The 25703-nt window shown below is 31.4% G+C and overlaps 1 protein-coding gene across 3 annotated transcripts in view; it reads right to left on the bottom strand.

Moving 5' to 3' along the window:
• Window positions 1-25703, bottom strand: part of LOC126739261 (adenylate cyclase type 2) — a 169617-nt gene that overhangs the window by 137425 nt on the left and 6489 nt on the right. For 2 of the 3 annotated variants that reach the window (XM_050444852.1, XM_050444853.1), the window contains exon 1: window positions 3911-4494. The exons of the other annotated variant lie outside the window; for it this stretch is intronic. In XM_050444852.1, the coding sequence (XP_050300809.1) occupies window positions 3911-4145 (235 nt within the window). In that variant the 5' untranslated portion in view covers window positions 4146-4494. Of the gene's footprint in view, window positions 1-3910; window positions 4495-25703 lie in introns of those variants that run through there. 3 annotated transcript variants of the gene reach the window in all.

Here is a 25703-nt window from a genome sequence, read left to right as displayed (position 1 = left end):
TATGGAACAGTTTCGAAATATTTAGAATTATCTTCATTGTTTTTGCCGAAAGAGACCAATAATGTTAGGAGAATACTGAGAGTCAAAGCAAGCAAGTATACAAATTCTAGAAAATTAAACCTACAAGGATTACAATAATATAACCTAAATTGGGGCCAAAATGGGGCTCTCAAACAAGATGACCTACTTAAAAACTTGACACTATAGATAAAAATAATAAAAAAAACGTAAGTAGAACCCTAAATAAACCCTACGAATCAGCTTTAACTACAGAATACTGATAAAATAGTAGAAAAACTAGGAGAATAATTAACGTATTTACATTTTCATAATAATATAATCAAAATTCCTATTTATTATATTTTTAACAAAAGAATGATTTATTTACACTTATCTGCACTAAAATAATACTTCAAATTGTCGAGAATCAATCACATTTTGGCTATATGATTTTTAAAATTCAAAATCACAAATAAAAAAACCACATACAGGACGGTTTTTTTAAAACGACTATTTATATTTTATATATGTTTCTTATTTTTAGGAAAAACTCATATATTTGGCAATGATTTTCTGACATCGATATAACCCGAAAATTCTTTTTTTGCTTTCGTATATCAACTTGTCGGCACCCTATAGGCGCATAATAACTTATAAGAAGGATAAAAGTCTGTCGAACCCTCATCAACAACCAATTTACCAAATAAATTGACCTAAATAAATAAAATATCCGAAATTAGTTTAATTTACAAACACAATTTGATATTACATAATATTATGTTTATTTATTGTTCGCCCTAAACCTAGTACAAATTACTGCAGTAAAATTGATGTAATAATATTGGTGTAACTTGATATATACAGGTTTAGTTATTTTACTTGTATAAATAAAGTGTATTATTAAAATTATAAAAACAGGTTATTTATTGGTATTTATTTTTGATATATATTATTTATAATTTATTTTACAATATATACAATCTCGTAACATTTAGTTAAAAAAACGCTAAAATGCTCTTTAAATTGTGATGGTAAGATAATTTTAAAATCACACTTGGTGATGATTTTGAGCAAAAACAAATTTAACAAATGTTGAGAATCTTCGCAACCCCTATACATTAATTAAAAAAAAATATTATACAGTAATTTGTATATAAATTTTCAAATGGGTAGCTTTATTGGTTTTTTTTTAGCTACGAACACTTGTAGTTCAGATAACAAGGTGACGATGATTTTAGGGTAAAAAGAATACATTGTCACCCATTATTCCTATACAAATTTTGAAAAACTCTGTGATAGTTACTTAATGGAATTAATTAAGTAATTTGTCCAAAAATTGTGAAACGTGTAGGTTTTTTGGTTTATTTAAGAGCACTTAATAACTGGAGAAAAAATTTATCTTTTGGCCCAATGAGAGTTCCGTGCAATTTATTAAAAAAAGAATCAGAGACAAAATTGAACAAATTTTTTTTATAGAATGCAAATAAACCATTAGTAACACTACAATTACTGAGGAACAACATAATAATCCTTACATATTATATATTTTATATGTTATATTGTTAGAAAAAAAGATGTAATGGCTTTGCTTGATCAAATAACAAAGAAAATTGAATGAACATAATTTTCTTATTCACTTGAGAAAAGAGATAAGAGAATTTTCCGCTACATTACGCGCATCAATTTACCTGCATTACATTATTGTTGTCCCGCTTTGCCATCTCTTTATACACATATTTCACCGTTAAAATATGTTCAAGTATGTACATTCGTCTGCCGGTTAAGGGAAGTGAAATAATAAAAAAGTAATGGCACAAAACGAAAATACAATCACCGCTTTGTTTAGGGAAATTGGAATTCTAACACTCCCTCGATCACTGAATTTCCAATCGTTTACTGAATTTCAGAGAGTACCTATCGTTTGAAAGTAAAAAGGAAATAAACTGAAACTGGGAGCGATTGCGGAGGTTTATTTTATAGTTTGCTGCTATTTTCCTCTTAAATTAGATATATTTTTTTGATTGATTTTTCCGCAGCTATTTGAAATGGTAACAATTTATAAAACTAGAAAGCAAAGAAAATAAAGTTGTTTAATTTATTAAGATTTGTTCAAAAGAAACAAAATGAGATTTGTTTTGCGAGAAACCGAAACGTATGATGATCGATCATATAACATATCATGCTGGTTGTAATTTGCCGGCACCTTTATACTCTCAAGGAATGTGGGTCAATAGAAGACTTTTTAACAAAAATTAATGCACCTAGTTATGTGTTAAGAGGGTATTTTCGTATCCTGATTTTTCGTACCAACTATATTTAACATCTTTGTAGGTCAGCATGAATTTGTTTGATCCGATCATAACTTAAATCACAATGCCTTTTCAGCATAGTTAATCCATTTGATTCATTCATATTTTCTTAATGGATCGCTGTTTATTGAATGTCAAAGGTTCAAATAAAAAAAAACATTTTTTCAGCTTTTACAGGATTCAAACCTAGTTCACTATATAACATTAACTTTTGCCGATGACTGAAAGCTGTAGATCATAATATAAATTATGTTGAAGCTGGCTTATATCTTCAAATCAGCCTTCACTACTTAAGGGTTTTTTAGTGGAAATAGATTGGGACTAAATTCTGCTAGGAGTAGAATGGTTAGTTATCCTAAATCTCTATCATTTAAAATTGCCCTATTAATGACACCATTTTTTTGAGCAAAATTTTCGACTAAGACTTATTCTTCCTATGGGATCATTGCGTTAGCTTTTAAAAACTTTGTATTGATGATTTTACTTTCAAAGCTCCACTTTAAAATCCAAGCTTAACCTGTTGTTCTGCTGCTAACATATGTCAGAGCAGAAGCCTTTTTATTAAAAAATGTCTGTATCAGCTGGTTGAGTCTGCTCAGTGCACGTTTGCTCACTATTTAGCTTACGTACTTGATGGCACCTATCTATCTAGATAGAAATATCTTCTTTGTAGTTTCTTATGTGGCTTAGTTAATTTGGTCCTATGAAGTATGAAGATTTTTTTCCATGTTCCAATTATCGTCAGATTATGATATTGTGTAACGACGCTGCAGGTACGTGAAAGATTACTGTTATGAGCTCAATGATAGGTATGACTTAGAACGTCATCCAATTCTGCAACATTGATATTACTGGTGTTCTTATACAGGGTGTCTCGAAATTACATCGCAATATTTTACTAGCTGCATCTTTGTCTAAAAATAAGACAAAAACTTCATATACAGAAATCTTGAAAAGTGAATCGTTTTCATGTTACAGGGTGTTTTATAATTCCTATTGAAGATGGTTTTTTGTTAATATTTTCGAAACGCCTGGTCGTTATTTTTCGAATTTTTTATCGTATACTATTATTGTTACTAACTGATTTTATAACATTTAATGCTAAAATATATACAGGGTCGATTAAAATAAGTGGACAGCAAAGATAAAAATGTCATAACTTTTTTCTGATTACTTAATAAATTGGTAATAAATTGAATAGTAAAATGAAAACTGTTTAATTTAAAAAAAATAAATTATTACCCCTGTCTTATTTCGTTAGAAGTCTAATTAGAAAGTCAACTTCATAAAATAATTATACAATATTATTTTTAAATATAATATTTTTTTTTCGTATTCCATAGAGGCTTTTGTATAATTACGAAATTGTTTAAGACAGTAGGGCAAAACAAAAGTGTTCGTTAGACGTCCCTTTTGTGCTTGTCTGTAACATATATACCCATGTTTTCCACATATTACTCATACACTTCACTTAATACATATAACTTGCTACATTTCTCCAGACCCCACAAGTGTAGCTGCTTTACCTTTTTATTGCTTTGCCAATTGGCACAAAAATGAGAGTTTTTAAATAAAATAAAGTAACAAAAAATAATCTTTACCTCTCGCAACTTTAACAGATATTCTTCTGCGGCCAAACCTTTTAATTTTAGCCCGAAATCGTTTTAGGATCACATCTTCTTCTTCACTAGAACTACACATCGAAAGCTGCTGTGATAAACATATCGAACATTTTTCGCTAGAACTACTACTCGAACTGGAACTTTCGTGAAAATTTATTGCACTTGATCTACAAGCATTTATGTAAGTTGAATTTTCATCCACATTGCTACCCATTCTTTAAATATAAATTGCACTTAATATCACATTATTGTGTCAGTCACTTTTAAACACATTGAACCCTTGGCCTTTGAATATTTAATGAAACTATTATTATTATTGTTATTGGTTGAGATATTAGGTTTATTTTTATAAGCCATTCATGCTGATTTAAAGCAATTTGGCAATTTTTAAGGCACTTTTTTTTGTCAAAACCACCGAAAAACATAAGATAAGTTATTTAATTGCTTATCGGTCTGATAACGACGTGGCGCAATCACTTTACAGAATACGCGGACATAGGACGAGGGAAATGAGAAAGAAATTGTCGTAGTAAGACAAGCTCGACCAGAACAGAACTATAAATTTACAAAACATAAACAAACACGTAATATCACAGTTGTTTTTTGAAATAATTCAGAATATATCAACGCAAGTACAATAATTGTTAGAGCTGCATAGTATATCGATATTTCTTATTAACCCAGATAGTGCCACTGTCCTTTTAAAAGTCATACCTGCGATATTACTAGAATATGTTTTAAACCTTAAAAGGTATATTCTCTGCCATAAAAAAATTAGAAAATGACTACATTTGCTCTGGTATACGTTGCCTAAAAGAAATTGGGGTCCTTTAAAAATGGACAGTCGCAAAATTGGGTACTATAATCAGGTAATTTTTTTCACTAAAAAATCACTTTAAATTATTTATTTAATGATTAAATATATTTATTTCTGAAACTTTCAAATTAAATGAATAAATATTTCTTAAAAAAGAAAAGATAGTAAACTGGTCTTTTGTGTGACATATTTCAAAACAATTCTTGGGGTGTAGAGCTACTCATCCCAATAAGTTATTTTATATAGCCAAAAGTATGCCAAAAGGACCGTGCGATTTTCTTTATTTTATGAGATAAAACTATTAGAAAAATCTTCATTAGACGGTTTTCTCTTATTGTTTAAACCTTCAATGCTCTAATTTAGCTCGGAAAGTAGAGTCAAAGATGTAAAAAAATTGTCGCAAACAGTATGGTAAATCACGGTATATTAAGAAGCTTTCAAAACATCTTGAAATTCAATTCTACAAAGGGGTCTGACCTAGGGTGGCCTTGCGACTATTGTCAATCTATGTCCAAGGCTTACTTTTCGAGAAATTAATCGCCTTGGCTGATAGTGGGACACCCTGTATATTTCGAGAATGTTTAATAAAGAATTCCATATTACAAAAAATAATAAAAATTGCACTTTTTCATTTCGTTTCACTTGTCTAGAAAATCTTCAAATTAACTAATATGTATGTAACAAATAAGTTCTTTTTTAAAAGTTTTTTTTAAATTATTTTCAGTTTTAAAAACTAGGAATGATAAATAATATAGATTAATTTAGATCCCAATTGATTTAGACATGATGAAACATTTTAATACTTTTAAATTTTATAAATATTCTATTTCCACAAGAAAAAAAAGAAGTGTTTTTAATACATAGTAGCAATAACAAAAAAAAATTTTAAAAATAGACTTATATATGATTTAATGATCTTTCAGAATTATTTTACATTATTTAAAAAAATACGAAATTCTTTGGAAATATTCAAAGAATATTTATTCCTAAAAATTATATATATATTTCAAGATACTCTAATATACTCTATTATACAGGGTGTCCGGAAAAAGGAGGCCAATCCGCCGACCACATATAGGCCTGACCAAAATAATGCGACTTTCGTTATGCCATTTTTTAATTAGGCGCTCGGTATTCAATATACAGGGCGTCAAAATGAGAAATATAAAATCGTTTTTTTTTTTTAATAAGTCGAGTGTTTCATAAGATATTAAATTAAAATTTGGTGTGAGGGGTTTTTTTGAAACGAGAAATTGAAATCCGTTCACGGATTTGCTATACCTCGCCCAGGGCGCCACCTGCGGTATATTGCATGTGTTGAAAATGCCAACACTTTTTTGTACCCCTGTATAATAAAGTTCTAGTAAAAAATTCTAATTATCCGATCTTTTCTCGAAAAATCATAGAATAATCACCTTAAATTATTTGTCTACGTGACCTCCATTTGTTTGTATACACATACGAGCCCTCTTTATTAATAAAAATCTAAGACTTTGAAAAATATTTGGTTTCAACCTGAAATACTCTCCAGCTGCAATGATTCTTTCCCTTAAATTATGAATGAAGTCTTTCATACATCCCGAGACTGAAAAATTCAAAGGTATAAGGTCGGACGAACGGGGTGGCCACGGAACAGGAGCATCTCGACCCCTACCAATCCAGCGATTAGAAAATACTTGATGTAAATAGTTCCTAACATTTATAGCAAAATGAGCCGGAGCACCATCGAGTTGAAACCAAAGATTTTGTCTTAAATTTAGAGGCAAATCATCAAGCAAATCGGGCAGTATTTCTTGTAGAAACAACAGAAATTAATCACCAATCAAATTACCTGCTAAAATGACAGGTCCTAAAAGAAAGTTATCCAGAACACCTGCCCACTTGATGATGTGTCTCAACTATGGCCCTAGGATTCTCTTCAGCCCATACTTATGTGTGCGTTATGGATATTTGTCATGCCGTTTCTCGTGAACGTGGCCTCATCAGTAAACAGAATCGCCCTTATAAAATCCACATTTCTATTACTCATTTCACATAACCAAAGTTTACTGAATAAAATATTATAAGTTTACTGAAATGAATATTAAGTATTTTATTCAGTAAACTTTGACATAACCATGTACAAAAAGCAAGTCTTGCCTCGGTATCGTCGGGTATTCGGGTGAAGATGAAATGGGTAAAGTTGTTGAACTCCGTAAAATATTATGTGTCTCGGTTTTTTCAATTCTCACCCGTTCAGCCAAAACCCTAGTACTATTGTTTGGTGATTCTTCGACAATTCTTAAAATTTTTTCCTCTTGCCCTAATTTTACCGCACGAGGTCCGCCGCAATTACTCTTCTGTCTTTCGATGAAACTTCCAGTCTCCCTTAGGCAGTTGATCAAATTTAAAAAATATTTTCTTTTGGGATGAAATCGATTTGGGAATGTTTGGGTATAGCGTCTAGCGGCTAAACTAGCATTGGAGTCACATTTTCCTAGTTAAGAATTGACAGGTATTTACCGTTTACAATAATATTTAAAACTTGCCAAACATTAAAAACATATCCGTCATTACGGAAAATGATACATTTCTTGGTCTATGAGTCATTGTGGTTTTATAAGTTGTAAGAAAACACACCAAATACAAATATGTAATTAAAAAAGGTATTTTTATTTTAGGAGTAATTGAGACGCTTGTAAAGAGCGTCAGAAGCGTTTAAATTTGTTACTTTGACAGTACGTAAAAAGTTACTGGATCCCGAGGTCAGCCAATTTGTTTAGAAAGAAGTATCTAGATTTTAAAATTAAGATACCTAATAAACGGATTCTCAGGCCGACATTTACTAAGAATACTTTTTTTTTACAAGAAAAGATTGGATAATTAGAATTTTTTACTAGAACTTTATTATACAGGGAAACAAAAAAGTTTTGGCATTTTTAACACATGCAATATACCGCAGGTGGCGCCCTCTGCAAGATATAGCAAATCCGTCAATGGATTTCAATATCTCATTCCAAAAAACCCCCTCGTACCAAATTTTAATTTAATATCTTATGAAACACTTCACTTATTTAAAAAAAAACGATTCTATATTTCTTATTTTGACGCCCTGTACATTGAATACCGAACGCCCAATTAAAAAATGGAATAACGAAAGTCGCATTATTTTGGTCCACCCCATATGTGGCCGGCGGATTGGCCTCCTTTTTCCGGACACCAACAACGGGGGTACCAAATATTTAATACTTGGATCAAATGACATCACGCAAACTATTTTTTCAGTGTAAACAGCAGCGCACTAAAATTTGATACGCCAATTTGATGCTTCCCAAACAGGGTAGATTAAATTTAGTTTTTTTTGGTGTAAACACCTAGAACCTATTCTGAAGTACCAAAATGACAAGCATTTTATTTAATGTTTGCTTATGAAGTTTTTATTGTACACAAAAATAAAGAAGAAAATACAGAAGACAAGCTTAAACCTTAAAATTAGAAAAAGAAATTATTAGTTTATTTTTGATATGGTTAAACAATAACACTTTTAAAGATTTAGAAGTTATGTCCTATAATTCTTCGTCTAAACACACTTCAACTGACATTTTGATCCTAGAGATAATCCTGGACTAATTTAATCCTCAAAATCAATCCTTGTAAACAGGGCTGTACTAAATAAAAATAGTCTATCCTTTAATCCATGGACCTAATAGATCCGCGTGTTGCACACGTAGCTAATAATATTCGATCTAATAACTAATTTTTACACAACTTTTGGTTGATTTTCGATAAATGAACATCTTTTAATTTTTTTTTTTAAGAGTTATCAAACCCTGACTCGATTTTGAAAACAAACAACTTGTATACAAATGGTACTTTTTTTTTTTATTAAAAAATTTCAATTTATTCCTAATTTTAATATTAAAAACGTGTATTTTTGTATACCACATTTATTTTGATTTTACATGACGGGCGTAAAAAAATAATTAAAAACACATGAAGCCGTTTGCTTTTTATTATTTTAGTATTTTAAAGAAACGTTTATCAAATAAATATCTTGTATAAAAAATATGTATTTAAATAAATCGTTTAAAGTTGCTCATCTCTACACCAGATAACTGCCAAGAGTATATTAATATAGCCTGACCAACGTAATAAAATCTGTTTCTTTTATTATAAAAGATACAGGCGGGTTTATTTTTAACGTCGATTTTAAATAATAAGATACACAAAATTATTTCATTATATAACATAAAGAAAGATATATCAGAACATACTCTATCATAAAAAATAACTAAATTCATTTTATAAAGCAAAGGCTGTACAAAGCAACGCGATAGTTAAATATAAAGTGAGCAATTGCATTATATAGTCGAGAGTTACAGACCTAAATATGAAATAACCCATTTATTTACTCCGGTGTAACTTTAAATAGGTAAAGTTTACGTTTACCTTATTAAGGTAATTTTAAATTATGATCCTTTGATGTGCTGGCTTTAATCTAATCGGTTTAACGCTCGTTGATGATAAAGTTTTTGGTTTTGTGATGCTAAAGTTAATGGGGCGTCGCGGGCTTTTGTGGATTAAATCTAAAAGTTCTCAAATATTTCTGAAATAAATAAGCTTTACATTTTAATTAAAATTTTCGATTAGCTTAAAAACTATAAAATATCGAGATGACTTCGATTTAAAGAAAAACTCTTTTGGCCACTTTTTTAATATGATTTTTGAAGCTCTTCCTTGATCACCCTTTATTACTGTCTGTCAAATTTTATAAAAAAACTTTTCTTTAGTGAAGATGACAATTTAAACATACAGTAATGGACAAAAGTAGATAGACAAATGGTTTTTTAAAAAAATCAAAGGAAATTAAAATTCTGTAATAAAGATATTTAAGTATATTATGGGCAACATAAGCATGTAAAAAAATATTAAAACATTCTTAAGAAATAATCACCTAATTTGGTAAATAATAAGAAATAACTAAATATATGCTGGACAAAAGTAGATAGACAAATTTAAAAGAAGTATTTTTTTTAATTACAAACTAAACCATCTACAATATTAGTATTTTGTAAAATACCCATTATTGTCTATTACAGCCTGACATCTACGTGGCATTGATTCAATAAGATTGTCTATGAGTTTAAAACCAATATTTTTCCATTTCTGTTGCAACCGTTCGAATAATTCACCTTTATTTGAATAGTTTGTATCCCTAATATCACGATCTACAATTTCCCATAAATTTTCGATGGGATTAAGATCGGGTGACTGGGATGGCCATTTTAAAACTGGTATTTTCTCTTCTTCGAAAAATTGCTTCATAGTTTTGGAGGAATGCTTCGGGTCATTATCTTCCTGGATTTGGAATCTCAATGGTAAATTGTCTTCGACATAGGGCAACATAACATCTCTGAGAATATCCCTGTACATAAACCTGTCCATTATGCCCTCTATGCGATGTAACGGGCCCATTCTATAACCTGAGAAGCAACCCCAAACCATCACTGATCCACCTCCATGCTTAACTGTGGGTTTTGTATACTTGGGATTCAAACGCTGGCCAGAAGGACGTCTAACATATTGAATTCCATCGGAATTAAACAAATTAAACTTCGATTCGTCGCTCCAGCAAACACGTTTCCATTCATGCTTTGTCCAGTGTATATGCTGACGGGCAAATTCCAATTGGGCTAAGCGATTATTTTTTGAAAGCAATGGTTTTTTTGCTGGCCTACGTGCAAATAGATTCTCTTCTACCAACCTTCGTCTTACAGTCCTTGAGGACACATTACAAATTCCTAAAGCCTGTAATTCTATCTGAATTTGACGAGAAGTCATGAAAGGGTTATTCTGGCTAATTTTTTTAAATTTGCGTACAGCTCTAATGTCCATTTTTTTTGGTCGACCAGATTTATTTTTTGGCTCTAATAATCCTGTCCTTTCATATCTTTTGATAATTGCCCAAACAGCTTTTCTTTTAACATCAAATCTACGAGCAATATCAATTTGACGATCACCCGCGCGATATGCATTAATAATGCGTTGTCTTAAATCAAGAGAGAATTTAATTCCGCGTGGCATGTTGCGCCTTGAGTTAAAGAGAAGCAATACTATACTAATTTTATTTTATAAATATCTAGAAAAAAAAAGATTCCAAAATTGTTTTTGTCTATCTACTTTTGGCCACTACTGTATATTAAAATTAAGAAAATGTTAAGGTAAGAGGAGCTTTTTAAGTCTTTTATTTAGGCTGTTTATCAAAGCCGCGGTTATAGATTTTAACTTTATACTGAAAGAATTAATATCCCATTTTCTGAAAAAATATGACAATAATAAATAAAAACAGACAACATAATTTTCTTGAAAGAAATATTGGCGACGTTTCAGCCTTGTTGCATCATCATTAGTTTTGCTCTACGCCAAAAATGCTGCATTATTTATTTTTTCCTTTCCAACCTACTTGTGATATGAATTATCGCCAATAATCTATACTATAAAGGTCTTCGGTAACAATATATTACAAAAACCGTACGACACTTAAATTATTGCTTCTCTTTCGCTTCTGTAAATCAACTTAGATAATGGCGCTAAACAGCGTCAAAACATTTAAATATGAAACAAATACCTATTTAATTTTGCAGTTTAATAAGTATTTAATTAAATAAATGGACCATCCCGACCAAGTTTAATTAAAAATATAATTGAAGCTACTACTTTCGTTGCGTGTTTTGGGGTATCATGGTCTGTTGCACTCGTACATACACGTCACGTGTGGTTCATATTTATTTTTACATATGTTGTACATAATAGCAGAGCTGAAATTAAAATTCTGCCGCAATGTGGATGTTGCATTTGATTTAAATTTCATATTCTTGGTAATGGCATGGCGTGGAAAAAGCGAGTGGTATTTCGTGTTGTTTTTGTGCCTTATGTTATTTATTAAGGAGAGCATAGTATACATTTCGTCCTAAAAAATTCATTGTAAGATAGGGTAATTTTTGTAGGCAATACATGAATTTAAATAAAACAAAAGTCATGACACCTGACAATATTCAAGTACATATAGAAGACCGAATTATTGACAATGTCGAAGAATATGTATATTTCGGACATTGCATTAAATTGGGTAAAGAAAATCAAACTGCCGAAATAAACAGACGTGTTCGTTTGACATGGGCAGCCACGGGTAAACTGTCACACGGCTTGAGAAATGAAACTATTCCAATTAATTTGAAAAGAAAGGTCTTCAATACCTGCTTACTGCCCGTGATGACTTACGGAATGGAAACCATGACACTCACTGTTAAATCAGCTAACAAGCTTAGGACCACCCAAAGAGCCATAGAACGGATGATGCTAGGAATAAGCCTGAGTGACCATATCAGAAATGAAAGTATTAGACAAAGAACTAAAGTTGAAGACGTCAAAACACGCATAGCCCACCTGAAATGGAGCTGGGTAGGACACGTCGCCCGACAGGACGACTTGAGATGGTCAAGACACATTGTTCAATGGAGACTTCGCATACATAAAAGCAGCGTTGGCAGACCACAGTTACGCTGGCTCGATGATGTCAAAAACAAAGTGGGCAACAGATGGCACCAACTGGCACAGAACAAAGTAACATGGAAGAATATAGGGAAGACCTATATCCAGGAAGGACTGTGAAGGGTTGCTGAAAGAAGAAGAAGAAGAATACAGGTGAAAATGTTACTCTAAAGGGCCTTTACAAAATATGAGTAAATATTCTTCAAAACAAAATAGGCAATTTAAGCGTAACACAGAGGATGGTAAAATTAATTTACAAAAAATAAATTTTAATAAGAGAGCATTTGAGACTATAGACACAGTGATTTTATTGCTGAAAGTGAGAAACTTTGGTATCGTTGGGAAAATGCATGAGTGCTTTGTGAACTAGCAATAGAATACAAAAAGTGAGATTTAATGAAGAAGTATCCAGTGAATTAAACAATAACATAGGAGTAACACAGGGAAGTGTATTGGGTCTCTTGTTGTCTATCTTGTACACTGTAGGTTTATAACTCTTTTTGCTGATGTAGTAATGGCATGTAGTAATATTTTCCTTAGTTATTGCCAAAGACAAAGTTTTATTTACAAATAAATAAACTAAAACTAAATATATCTAAAACTAAAGCTATGATCTTTGCGTCATCTAAATCTGAATATTAGAAAGGTGTTTTCAGCAATCCTCAATTGGTGATCAGCAATGAAAATATTGAGCTTGTAACATATATTAAATATCTAACGTTGCAAATTTATAACTTGCTTTCATTTCAGAATTTATAGATGCATTTGTTTTTCAATATTTATATCTATTGAAAGAAAAATGCAAAAAAAATTTGCTTTTTTAGCAGAATTTCATCAAGTTTCTGTTACGAATACAATACAATTATTATCCAGCTTCATTTTGACTTTTGTGCCTCATTTTCATATTTTTTTAACTTAAACCTAACTAATAGATTTTAAAAGCTTTAGAGCCGGGAAACGAGAGTAATATTGAAGGTACATCGCCTTACACCAATCTCTTTTATGCTAAACTCATTCAGTTGGTTCTTGGTTAAAAAAAGGCTGATGTTTTTGACTATGGTACTTATAAATTAAGGAGTAAATAATTTAGTCCTACCTTATTTTAGGCAGTTTGTAAATTTTTATAAAAATTTTCATAATTAGTCTACAAGGAATATTGGCAATCTATATTTCAAAAAGAAATTTTAAAAGTACAATGAACTCACAGTTTTTAGGGGTTTTCGAGAATATAATAGGCTTCCTCGTAAAATCAAAGGGTTATAATCACTTGATAGATTTAAAAAGCATATATGCATAAAAGCAACTAGTTTGGTGAAATAGCAGATTTAGATTATTGTAATTAGTGTTTTAGAGCAATAACTTTAAAATTTTCAATTTAGTTCATGTAGGTATACTATCTTTTTATAAGGTTGAGAAGTAAAAAGTATTGATTTTTCTTTTAACTTATTTATGTAGCTTATTTGAACATATTGTTTTCTTTTGTCTATATGTATATTATGTGTATCTACTTAATAAAGATTTATTTTATTTCATTAATTTAAACTGTCAAAACAAGTACAAAGTACTGTCAAGAAAATTATATAAAATTTTAAGAGTATAGAAAAATAAACCAGTGGTTAACAATTAATATATGGAAATTGCAATTTTGGGATATTTTGTGTCATACCCAAGAATATGTACCAGGAAGTAGCATTAGAATCAAGAATATTTTAGTTATCGATAATAAGAATTTTACGAAAACACAAGTTTCATCTACACTACCGGCCAAAAGTGAAGAAACATTTACAAATTTAACAGTAACATCTTAACATACAAGATATTATTTTACATTTTTAGTAGAAAATATTTAGCTCTATTATTGCAGCATAAAAACACATCCTTCTTGATTGTATTTACCTTATCAGTTGATCAAAAAATTATTTATGCTATTTTATGCGGACAAAAGTGAATAAACATTCCAAACAAATCTTATTTGGTATTTAAAGTGATTATTTATCATTAGTTTGATCTTAACGTTAAGTGTTAAACTGTTATATACGATTTGTGCAAAATGCCTCGCGGAATAGATCTGAGTATTGATCTCCGAAAATTAATTGTTTCAAAATTTCAAACTGGTGTAAAACAAAGTGAAATTGCTAGGCAAATTAATCGTAATAGATCCGTAGTTTCAAAAACTATTGCTGCTTTTAAAAAATATAATAGTGTGACTACCCGTCCAAGGTATGGACGGCCAAGGAAAACGAATAAAGTTATTGAGAGAAAAATAAAAATGTTGGCAACAGAACATCCCTTTATGCCCGCCACAGAAATTTATAATGAAATACCCGGGGTTTCGGTATCTGTGCGTACTATTCGTCGTCGTTTGACTGAATTTGGACTTAATAGCCGTCGTCCAGCCAAAAAACTATTTATTTCTAAAAAGAATAGATTGGCTAGACTCCAATTTGCACAGGAACATCTTGATTGGACAACCCAAAAGTGGAAAACGGTTCTATTTTCTGATGAAAGTAAGTTCTGCCTATTCGGATCTGATGGAATGAAATGGGTTCGTCGTCCTGCCAATACTAGACTTAATCCAAAGTACACTAGGGCAACTGTGAAACATGGAGGAGGCAATATCATGGTTTGGGGTTGCTTTTCCGGATCAGGAGTAGGACCATTAAGAAAACTTGAAGGAAAAATGGACAGATTTCAATTTTTAAGAATTCTTCAGGATCATATTATGCTTCCATATGCAGAAGAAAATATGCCGCTTCGATGGTCGTTTCAGCAGGATAACGATCAGTATCCTAGGATAACGATCGATTGCAGTATGCTTAGATACTGCAAAAGTAGTAAAGAAATGATTTGAAGACAACAATGTGCCCCTTATGAAATGGCCCGCATAAAGTCCGGATCTAAACCCGATAGAAAACCTATGGGACCATTTAGATAGGAAAATCAGATAAAAAAATAAAGATAAATTTAGAAACCAGAATGATTTGTTCACAGCTCTTCAAGAGGACTGGAATTCCATTTCAGCAGATTATTTTGACAGCCTAATGAACTCTATGCGAAGTCGGTGTGCTGAAGTTATAAAAAATAAGGGTTTTGCTACACATTATTAGTCTTTGTATGTACAACTAACTAATACATTGTGTATAAAAAATAAATAAAAATAGTGTTTCTCAACTTTTGTCCACTGTAAAAACAAGAATAAAATATACTAGTTGTCACTTGTTTTTTTTTAAATTTTTTATTGAGGTACTGAAGACTAGAAACAAAATTATATTTAAAAAAAAATAAAAAATTAATGATCAAATACACTAATATGAAAATAAATACAAAAGACACTTTGTATCTCCACTTTTGTCCGGTAGTGTATATGCCTTTTCTATTGTTCAACAACTTAAAGAGACGGACTCTCCACAAAGAAAGGTATTCTTTCTATATATATCTAAAAGATAATTTAAATGAGTGAAGAACAAAAGAAGAATAAAAGTAAAGACAGCTTTAAATTCTTCTGGTTATAGAACACGTCGCGTCGCTTAATAATTTTTAGTTAAGCCTTCTTGTAACATCTTGCACAATTTCGAATTTTTCTATCTGGGAAATAGTCAAAAATAATGTTTATAATATCGCAGTAACCATCAACCAAAATTTTATGCCGAATTGCATTTTAAAAATCTAAATGTGAGTAAATAAGGAGAGCTAGTCATAAACGCACGTAGGTGCGAGAAACGTCCAGAAGTTCAAGAGCATCAGTTTGAATATTTATTAAAAAATGTTTGCAACTTTTCACTCTTTCATTTGAATATATTCTTTAGTAATAATTAGTTCTAAACCCTTACGTATCGAAAATTCTTAAAGTTTTGTATAATTTTCTTGACAGTATTTGGTGATGATTTCTTTTTTCCGGAAATAGGATCCCAAATGTAAAACATGTCGTTGAAATACCTTTATCACATTAATTCTAAATAAAAAATAAATTAAATTAATCTTTGTGTGTATAGTTCATTCATCCCGGCATGATTTATTATCGAAAATTTGTAAATGACAAATAGTGATATGATTGTATCACTTCATTGTCTTTTCAAGAGAGAAGAATTTGGGGTTCGATAAATCAGGGTATTAGCCAGTAACTTTTCTTTTTTAGCCTGGACTTTTTCTTTCTCTCTATGCCTCGTTTACCTTAAATTTTTTCCTTCAGTACTATTACTAGTACTTATTCACACTTCTCGTATTGTATTAAATGTCCCAGATAGGCTGCTTTTCTTATCTTCATGATACATACAACTGAGGGCGGGTATTTATTTAGTCAAAATTTATGTATATCTTATTCTGGTGGTCTAGGCTATACAGAGCATTCGCCTGTATATCCACATTTCAAAGGTATCCAATTTTTGAAGTTCTTCCTACTGTCCACGTCTCACCTCGAGCGATGAACCTACATTATACAGTATATTTGCATTTTTAGAAAACCTACCCCGGCAATTTCTATTCTTCTTTTTAGCGTGGTTTAGCTAATATTTTATTTCCCTTTCCAGAATACGATGTTTACATATTGTTTTTGTGAGTTTTAATCAAAAACCATGGTCTTAGCCGTTGCCGCATTCAACTCTAAATTTATTACTATTTGTTTAAAAATAAAAATAAAAAAATAATAAATATATATAAAATAATTGATATATGATATAAATATATAAAATATTGATTTGAATTATCCTGTGTTTAGGAATTTTCAATCGTCCGTAATCCTAGTAAATACCGACCTCGTATAAAATTAAATAATTATCCCTATATTTGTTACAAAATTATGTAAATTCCTAAAATTTATAATTTTCACAATCCGCTAATCAATTATTAATTCTTTTAAAGTGGCCCAATTTATTTCAAATAACACTATAAAATTCTCTTTTAATAGTTCATGGCATTCATGCTATACTCAATTTATCAATTGTCTTTAAAAGCCCATAATTTATTTTTAAATCCCAGAGAAAATCGCGTGCATAATTCGTTTTAAAATCTCGCCTAAAACAATTATTACAGAAAACGGAAACACCAGGAGTACTTTAAATTGATTGAAAACGGAATAATTAATTCTATTTAGAATGCAGCGGGAATAAACTATTTTCAACCTCGAGCCTATTGAGTGGAATATGTTTTTTTTTAAGTAATTAAAAGATAGAACTTCCTCTGCTAACTGGGGAAACTAAAATGGTTGGATAATGTTTTTTGCCTTTAAAAAAATTTTACAATTGAAAAAGATAAATAGTCCGTTTTAAATTAATATTTTTATTAAGTAAACTTAAATAAGAATAGTTCTACCAACAATATATGCCATTCTATACTATATGAAAGAACTGAGTTAAAATCTACGGTTTAAACCTACTTCATCTACCTACTAAATCCTGCAAACATTTAAAAATTATCGATCTTAAAGGTTTACTCCTTTTGTTAAACATCTTAAAGCCATAAAATAAAAATAATGTCGGTATACATATCCACCAAAATAGTATAAATTTTATCTGATAATAATTGTTTATAGCACTACCACCACGAACTTTAATCAAACCATTTTAAACAAATCCAAACAGATGCGGTTTCGGTTTGTTTATCGTATTCGGTTTTTGCCTAAACGCTATATGTTTTCATTCACCACTACCATCATATATTTTTAGTTTTTACTCCCGGATTATCCTTTGATAAGCAAATAATTCTATTTTTAAATGTCGGTAGTCCAATGAGAGTTTAAACGATTTGGAGTTTAAGGTTAATGTATCTATAACGAACACTTTTGATTACATTTATTTTGTTGGTGATGATATTTACAATTCGGTTGGATATATGCCAATAAGGTTTATAGTATGTGTGACATTTTTATTGCATTAATCAGCATTAATTTTATTAGTTTTCCACTGAAAGATAGTCAATTTAATTTTTAAGTAGAATTTTATTTAAGATATTTTCTATCTTTTGTAAAATATCCTAAGTAATTTATTATATTTAATAAACGTATATTTTATAAACACCCTGTATTCTTAAGGGTCTCAACCGCCCGAGAATTATCGTACATCCTTGAAAATCTATACCCTAAAAATAAATAATAATATAAGCAGAGATTGAGAGAGACCCAAAGAAGTAAAAGGGTCAGTGAGTGCTAGCACTTCGGCTTATAAAGATCCTTGTATCCTTGTAGAGTGGTCATAGTTGACCAGGTGTGGTGGTGTTTGTCCACTAGGTGGATATTAGAATGGTTGTGATTGTTTTGTGCACAGGTTAATCATGTCGACAGGTGAGTAATATTTTATATTGTTGTTGTATAAGTCCATGGCTAGAGTTTTATGGTATACCAGAGTTTGTCGCTGTTTAGCGAGGTATTACCAGGTTGTGGTCGATTGTGTAGCAATCGACAGGGATGCCCTCTGAGCGCGCAGTTCCTTCGAGTTGGTCTTGTGAGTTATAGAGGGCCCTCACTTGTCTTTTCGATTGACACATTTGAATTCTAATATCTCGGTATATGTTATCTTAGTTTCCGAGTGTTGAGATGCTTACTGCTTAGCGGCAGTGGAGCGTCTGGGGTAGCCTTAACTATTTTAGGGGACACTAGCTAGTCGTCGAAGAAAGAAGATATATATGTAAATTATAAGCAAACATAAAGTAACTATATTGATGGTTGTTGGCATGACTGAATCAAGGGGACCAAAGTTCCCCGGTGAGTAAACTTAATCATTATTAGATGGCTCAGTACAGTAAATCGTAAACATTTTTGTTTCATGGTACTCTCAATCTCTTGCTGTATACATGGTGGAGCTCGCTGAATGAATTGCATTGTCAATACTCACGTAAGTTTAATTTTAAAATACCCAAATTTTACACTTTCATAAAGATTTTTTGATAAAAATTGAGATACGAACTGATTTCAGATAGACTAAGAGAATCCATTATTACACCTATTTTTAAACATGGTAGGAGAAAACTTATAACGGATTACCCATTTATTAGTATAGTAAATAGTAAGATTTTTGAAAGGATTTTAGATAAATCAATATTTTCACACCTGTCCTGAGGACATGTCAGAATTTCAGCATGGATTTTTCCTAGCAGATCCACTCATAGAAACCTTTCCATATTTCTGAACACGTGTCACATGCAATTATTAATGAGCAACAGCTTGATAGAATCTATACTGATTATGTATTCGACAAGGTCGACCATGGTATTTGGGTGCGAAAACTGAAAATATCAAGTTTCTCTGGTAAATCATTGATGCTAATGGCTTCATAGTTCATACTTATCAAATCGAAGCTAAAAAGTAAAAGTTCATTGGGAGTACCTCAGGGTAGTACCTTAGAACCACCCCTTTTTCTGATTTTTATCAATTATTTGCCTGGGAGTGTGAGTCACTCCATTGGGTTAGTTTTCAAATGACTTTAAATTGTTTAGGCCCGTAAGTTCGGACAGTAATATGGCTTTACTTCAGGATGACTTGAATTTGGACCTGAATTGTTTCAAGAATAATAAAATGGTTCTTAATGGTGGAAAGCGTTGTGTGGTTTCTCTTTCTCCAAAGGTCAATGTAATTGTTACGAATTATTATGTTAATAATTTGGAACTTTAAAGGTGTGATGAGGTTAAAGATTTGAGAGTTCTGTTTCAGAAAAAACTGTGAATGGTTTTGAAAAAATTATTTACTTAACATATTTCAAATTTACAAGATAAAATGCAATGATAAATATCTATAATAAAAAGGATTTAATTAGAACTTCAAAGGAATCGTATAATTCCGTTGAAGTAAAGACCATTTTAAAACAATTAGAGTAAAGAAAGATTCGTATTTTTTTATCATTCCAGATAAACACAATGCCACGTTCTTATATTCGGAAAAATAGAAGGGCCCAATGGTCAGAAGTAGATCTTCGAAATGCAGTAAGTGATATTCGTGCAGGCAAAGGGTCGGTTCGGGAAATAAGTCGTACTTATAATGTTTCAGTTAGAACCTTAATGAGAAGAATGAGTTCCGGAAATTTGGATAAGATGGTATTAGGTCGCAAAGGCTCACTTACTATGGAACAAGAAGCAAGTTTAGCCAAATATATACAAAACATGGCATTTCACGGCTTTGCTTTAACTGCTCATGATATAAGAAAGCTTGCTTATTCTTTTGTGGTCCAACAAAATATTCCACATAAATTCAATACTGAACTGAAAATGGCAGGACAAGACTGGTTTCTAGCCTTTATGAGAAGACACCCTGTACTGGCCGTTCGTAAGGCTCAAGGTATGTCTACTGCCAGGGCCAAGGACATGACAAAACAAAAATGTACACAATATTTTGAATTACTGGGAAACGTTTTTAGAGAAAATAATTTATTGAATACCCCACAAAAGATTTTTAATCTCGATGAAACAGGATTGCAATTGAATAACAATCCAGGCAAAGTTGTGGTAACAAAAGGCGCTAAAATGGTAAATTGTATCACAAGCGCTAAAAAAGGAGGAACTATTTCCGTTATAGCCTGTGTAAACGCAGAAGGAACTTTTTCCCACCCTGCTGCATATTTAAGAGCAAAAATACAAAACGGGAATTCGAAGATGGCCTACCACCTGGCGGCAAGGTTGTTATGTCCGAAAAGTCAACTTATTTCTTCCAATGGTTTAAAGTTTGAAATTTTCTTCCAATGGTTTAAAGACTTTTTTATTCCGCGGAAAGGTACCGGTAAGGTTCTATTAATTATGGATGGACATTCCTCGCACTGTTCCAATGTCGAACTCTTAGATTTTGCTGTAGCGAATGACGTGATCCTGTTTTGTTTGCCCAGCCACACCACTCATTGGCTCCAACCGCTTGATCTCATTTTTTAAGCCCTTGAAAGCTTATTGGGCTCAAACTTGTCAAAACTGGGTACATAACAATCCTGGTCGAAAACTAATCCGATTGCAATTTGCCCAACTATTAAATATTGCCTGGTGTAAGGCTGCAACAAATCAAAGCGGGACTTCCAGTTTTAGAACCTGTGGGATTTAACCCTTTAATCCCGAAAAAATTCCCGATTATGCTTTTATGGTCAACGACGAACCATCGGTTAAAGATAGTCTTAACCCAGAAGAGATTTCTAGTGAGGAGGAGAATGATCCCAGACCAGGTAATGTCACTGCAGTTGAGGAACCTGAGGATACGAATCCCTTTGAAGCAATTTTACCGGTTCCACGCGTCGAACCAGGACCAAGTGGCTATAAACGGAAACAACATGCCGAGATACTAACTTTATCAGAAACAATTTCTACAAAACGTGCAAAGAAAGAAGAAAAGAACAGAAAATTAAAACAAAAAGAAGAACGGAAAAAAATACAAAATATTAAGAAAACCGGGATACTAAAGAAGAAAACCAAAAAATTACCAAGCCCTTCTTCGTCAGATACCGAAACAGAAGTAGTAACGCAGGAAAGCGACGAATCCGAAGTCGATATTGATGAATCGGAATTTTGCGTACAATGTCATGGATCATTTTACGACAAAAAAGGTCCCAAATGCGACTGGCTTCAGTGCGTGACATGTATGAAATGGATCCATGATATATGTACGAGATCTGACAGATTTTGCGAATAATGTACGCCATTATCCGAATTTGCTTAAAGAAACAGTTAAATTAAAGGATATCTACTAGTAGCCACTAGGAATTATATTAATAAGTTTTCATGTTTTGTATTTGACTTCTTTCATTAGAAATAAATTTATGTTTTTGGGATCATTAGCATTTTTTATTAAAAAAAAAACGCCTAATTCCTAATTTTTACATAACGAAAACATGTTGCTATATTACCCTGAGCTAGATGCCATATTACCCATCGGTGCGGGTAATATGGCCATACCGTATCATTGGACATTTATGATTATACTTTTTCTGACGACGAGAATATGGCAACGAGAGTTTTCACGTCGCAAACCTACATAGGTATGCTTTAAGGTTCAGTGTTCGTATTACGAGTAGGTCCGATGGAGGTCAGAATGTGAGCGATTGACATTTATGTTGCCATATTTCCCCGCTTTACTCCAGAGGTTTTTCTAAAATCTTTTTTAATATTATTTAGTTTCTATTCAAAATATATTTTGAAATACTATTTACGAAGTAACATGACATGGGTATTCAAAGAAAGATGACACGTTGCCGACGAGTAAATACCAGTAGTATAGCTAAACGAAGACATGGCTAGAAAGCTAATTAAAAAATGATAAAATTAAAGGCTTAAATTAAATATAAAAAATACATGAGTTTTTGTGTATTGATTGTGTTTTGTGCATATGGTATGGTAACAAAAGCTTATTCTGAATACAAGCGGGATATAAATTAAAATATTGTTTTACAATTATACATTATTTTGTGGCATCCACACTAGCATAGTTGGAGCTGGTCAAAGTCTGGTCAGTTCGACTATAGAGAATAAAGAAGTAGGGTATTGATAACTGGAAAATTTTTGTACACAATCCTTTCTAACTTAATATTTAATTATTTTACAGAAAAAAATGCCGACACTAATCAGCAAGGATTTTGCAAGAATTTTAGTCCCATTTTACTTTGACCATGGCCTCCATCACTGTTTTTGATGATTTTTAAAGCCTTCGATGTAGGTTATATACCTAGTATACTGGCCCTACTTGATTTCTCAAAGGCCTTTGATAGTCGATCATAGATTCATACTGGCTAAACTGAGGTATTATGGCGTTGATATTAATCCCATTAAATTAATAAAATCATTCTTGAATAACAGGTCACAAAAAGTAAATTTATAATAACTGCATATATGTAATGGTCTGAACATTCTATCAAGTGTATTTCCAGGAATAGTTTTTCTTTTATTACTTTTTGTTATTGGCACATTCGATATACGAGTATGAAATTGTATTAAAATAAATCGAAAATTTTCCATTTAAATTTTATCTAGCAGTACCGCATGCAAGTTAGGAAACATTTTTAAAAATTAAGAAATAGAACTAATGCGGGATTTCAACTCGATCAACTGAGATACTGGGAATCAGAATATTTCGGTCAGCTCAATTAATCGGGATAATCCAAGGTTGGTAGTTCAAATTCTACACTAAGCTTGATTTTATTGAGCTTTCAGAAATTTACTATGAAATTACCAGATCCTTTTTAGTTTTGTGTGCATATTATCTGCGCCTATTAATAAAAAAATAAATACACAAAAACAACAATGTAGGATTATATTATTATACATTATATGAAATATTATGCCACACATTTAACCCCCTATATAAAACACTAATTTTAAAACCATGCAACTCTAATGTTACTCTAATAATAGTAATGGTTTGATGAATAGATATTGCTGCGGTTTTGTATATAGTTTCCTCGAAATTGTAAATATGGGAGGTTTATGTAGCTATAGTTAACGTGTCGGTAATACCGGTTTTATCTTTTTAATATACTCCCAAAAGCGCCAAACATTAGAGCAATTATTGTTATTTATCGTTAATACGGTTTTCTAATATCGCCAATATTATACCGCATTGTAAATCATCTCACGTGTGTGTGTCTATATTTTTTTATATGTTTTATACATTTGGGTTATTAGGGTTATAATAATCAACTTATGTGTAATAGATGTTAATCTAACAATCTTGGCACAAATTTAATGTTAATACTTAATGTATCCCAGTTTTAGAACGTACTTTTTATTGAAAGGGAAAACACATGATGTCAGAGATTATATCAATATAATGAGGCAGCAAAAATATATATCTTAACTAAAAAAAATAAATTTAGTGTACAAAATATAACACTATATCTCATCATACAAAAGGTGGGCTAGGATTCTAAAATCACGACTCGATCTCGATACGATCACGACTTAAATTCTAAATTGCAATCATCGGCTAAATTCGTTTTATTCTACTTGATTTAGGTTTCTTGGTATATATTTGTTATTTTCCCTAATATTTGACAGATGGAAACGTCAATCGTCTCTTATATTTATAAATACTAAGAACGTTCATTTATTTTGTTAATTTTTTCGCCTCCGTGTTTTTTATTTAAATATATGCCTATATTATTTCTTGAAAATAAAAAAAAATCGTTTAAAATCCACCAATTCATGGAAAATCACAAAAAAGGGAAATTGGATCTCTCCATAAATGTTAATTTATTAATTTGTCTCTCATCTCTTATATTTGGAAAATTAATGAATCGGTCAGCAAGGTGATCGTCAATAATTTCAGTAATTTTATGAATCCAACGAACTGCAGTAGTTTCGGTAATTCCAAATTTAAAATCTTGTCCAATGCTTCTTTGGTAACAATCTGTGGCATAAAATCTTGATGTACTAAAACTGCCCATTCAATGGTATTCCTACTTCCTCTGCTTTTATTATTAACAAAAGGTTGTGAAAAATAGAGTCGAATTAGATCTATTACTTGTTGTATTCAAGAAAGCTTCTTGATATACTAATGAAAATCTGGTATGACTATAAACAATAAATGAAACAAATATGTTTAAAAAAGGATGTTGATACATTATGCACGTATTAGATAAGGAAGAAGCTATATCGTCTGGTGTCTATACCAAGCGTGTCGTCGACAAATCGTTAAAAACTATGCAATCCGCAAGACACTCACAATTGAAATTTTTTTAGAATCAGTCATATCGAGTAATCGTGTCGAATCGTAATTTTAAAATCCCAGTGCTGACCTACCAACAACTCTAACTTTAAAAATATAAAATTGAAAATTCTTTGTGCACTTAATGTATTGTAGCGTTTTTCCGGTTCGTTAGGTGTAAATTAAAATAAATCGAAAATAGTTAACTAGTTTATTTACACACTTCACTATGAAAACACGACTGTATTTATTTAACTGTTTAAATTTTGCTCCAATATTCCTAACTATACTTCACTGAACTGACAACTGACTATAAAACGTTTATTATTTATTATTTGAATCCCATCTCCGGTACGGTATTGCCTTCTGGGGATACTCTGGCAGTTAGATTTTTCAAATGTTGTTTATTATCCAAAAAATATTTGAGCCATTCAGTACATTTGTGGGTAAATTTCAGGCTCTCCTGTCGTCCGCTTTTCATGTAAAAATAAATAATAACGCTTGTCTAATGTATATCTTCGCTGAGACAGAGAAAGGGCACTACGAAATTGATTTACCAAATTATTGAAGAGTTCGATCGACATATGGTAGATATCATATTCGGCTGAAAAGCTGCAAATGGTTAACCGCATCTTTTACTATCTTATAAGCATTCACTTTGAAAAAGAAAAAATCGAGTTACTAGTTTTTTAAACGAAAAATGGCAGACAGATAAATCGTTGGTACACCACCTTCTTCATCATCGAGAGCATCTTCCAAAAAGCGAGCATACATACCAACAGAAGACGTTTGTTTGCAAGTAGGTAAATAGGTGCATATTTCGTGATCGG

The sequence above is a fragment of the Anthonomus grandis genome, chromosome 8 (genome assembly GCF_022605725.1).
Source record: "Anthonomus grandis grandis chromosome 8, icAntGran1.3, whole genome shotgun sequence".
Classification (NCBI taxonomy): Eukaryota; Metazoa; Arthropoda; class Insecta; order Coleoptera; family Curculionidae; genus Anthonomus; species Anthonomus grandis.
The sequence above is the reverse complement of the archived record's forward strand: the minus strand, read 5'-3'. Positions and strand labels throughout refer to the sequence as shown.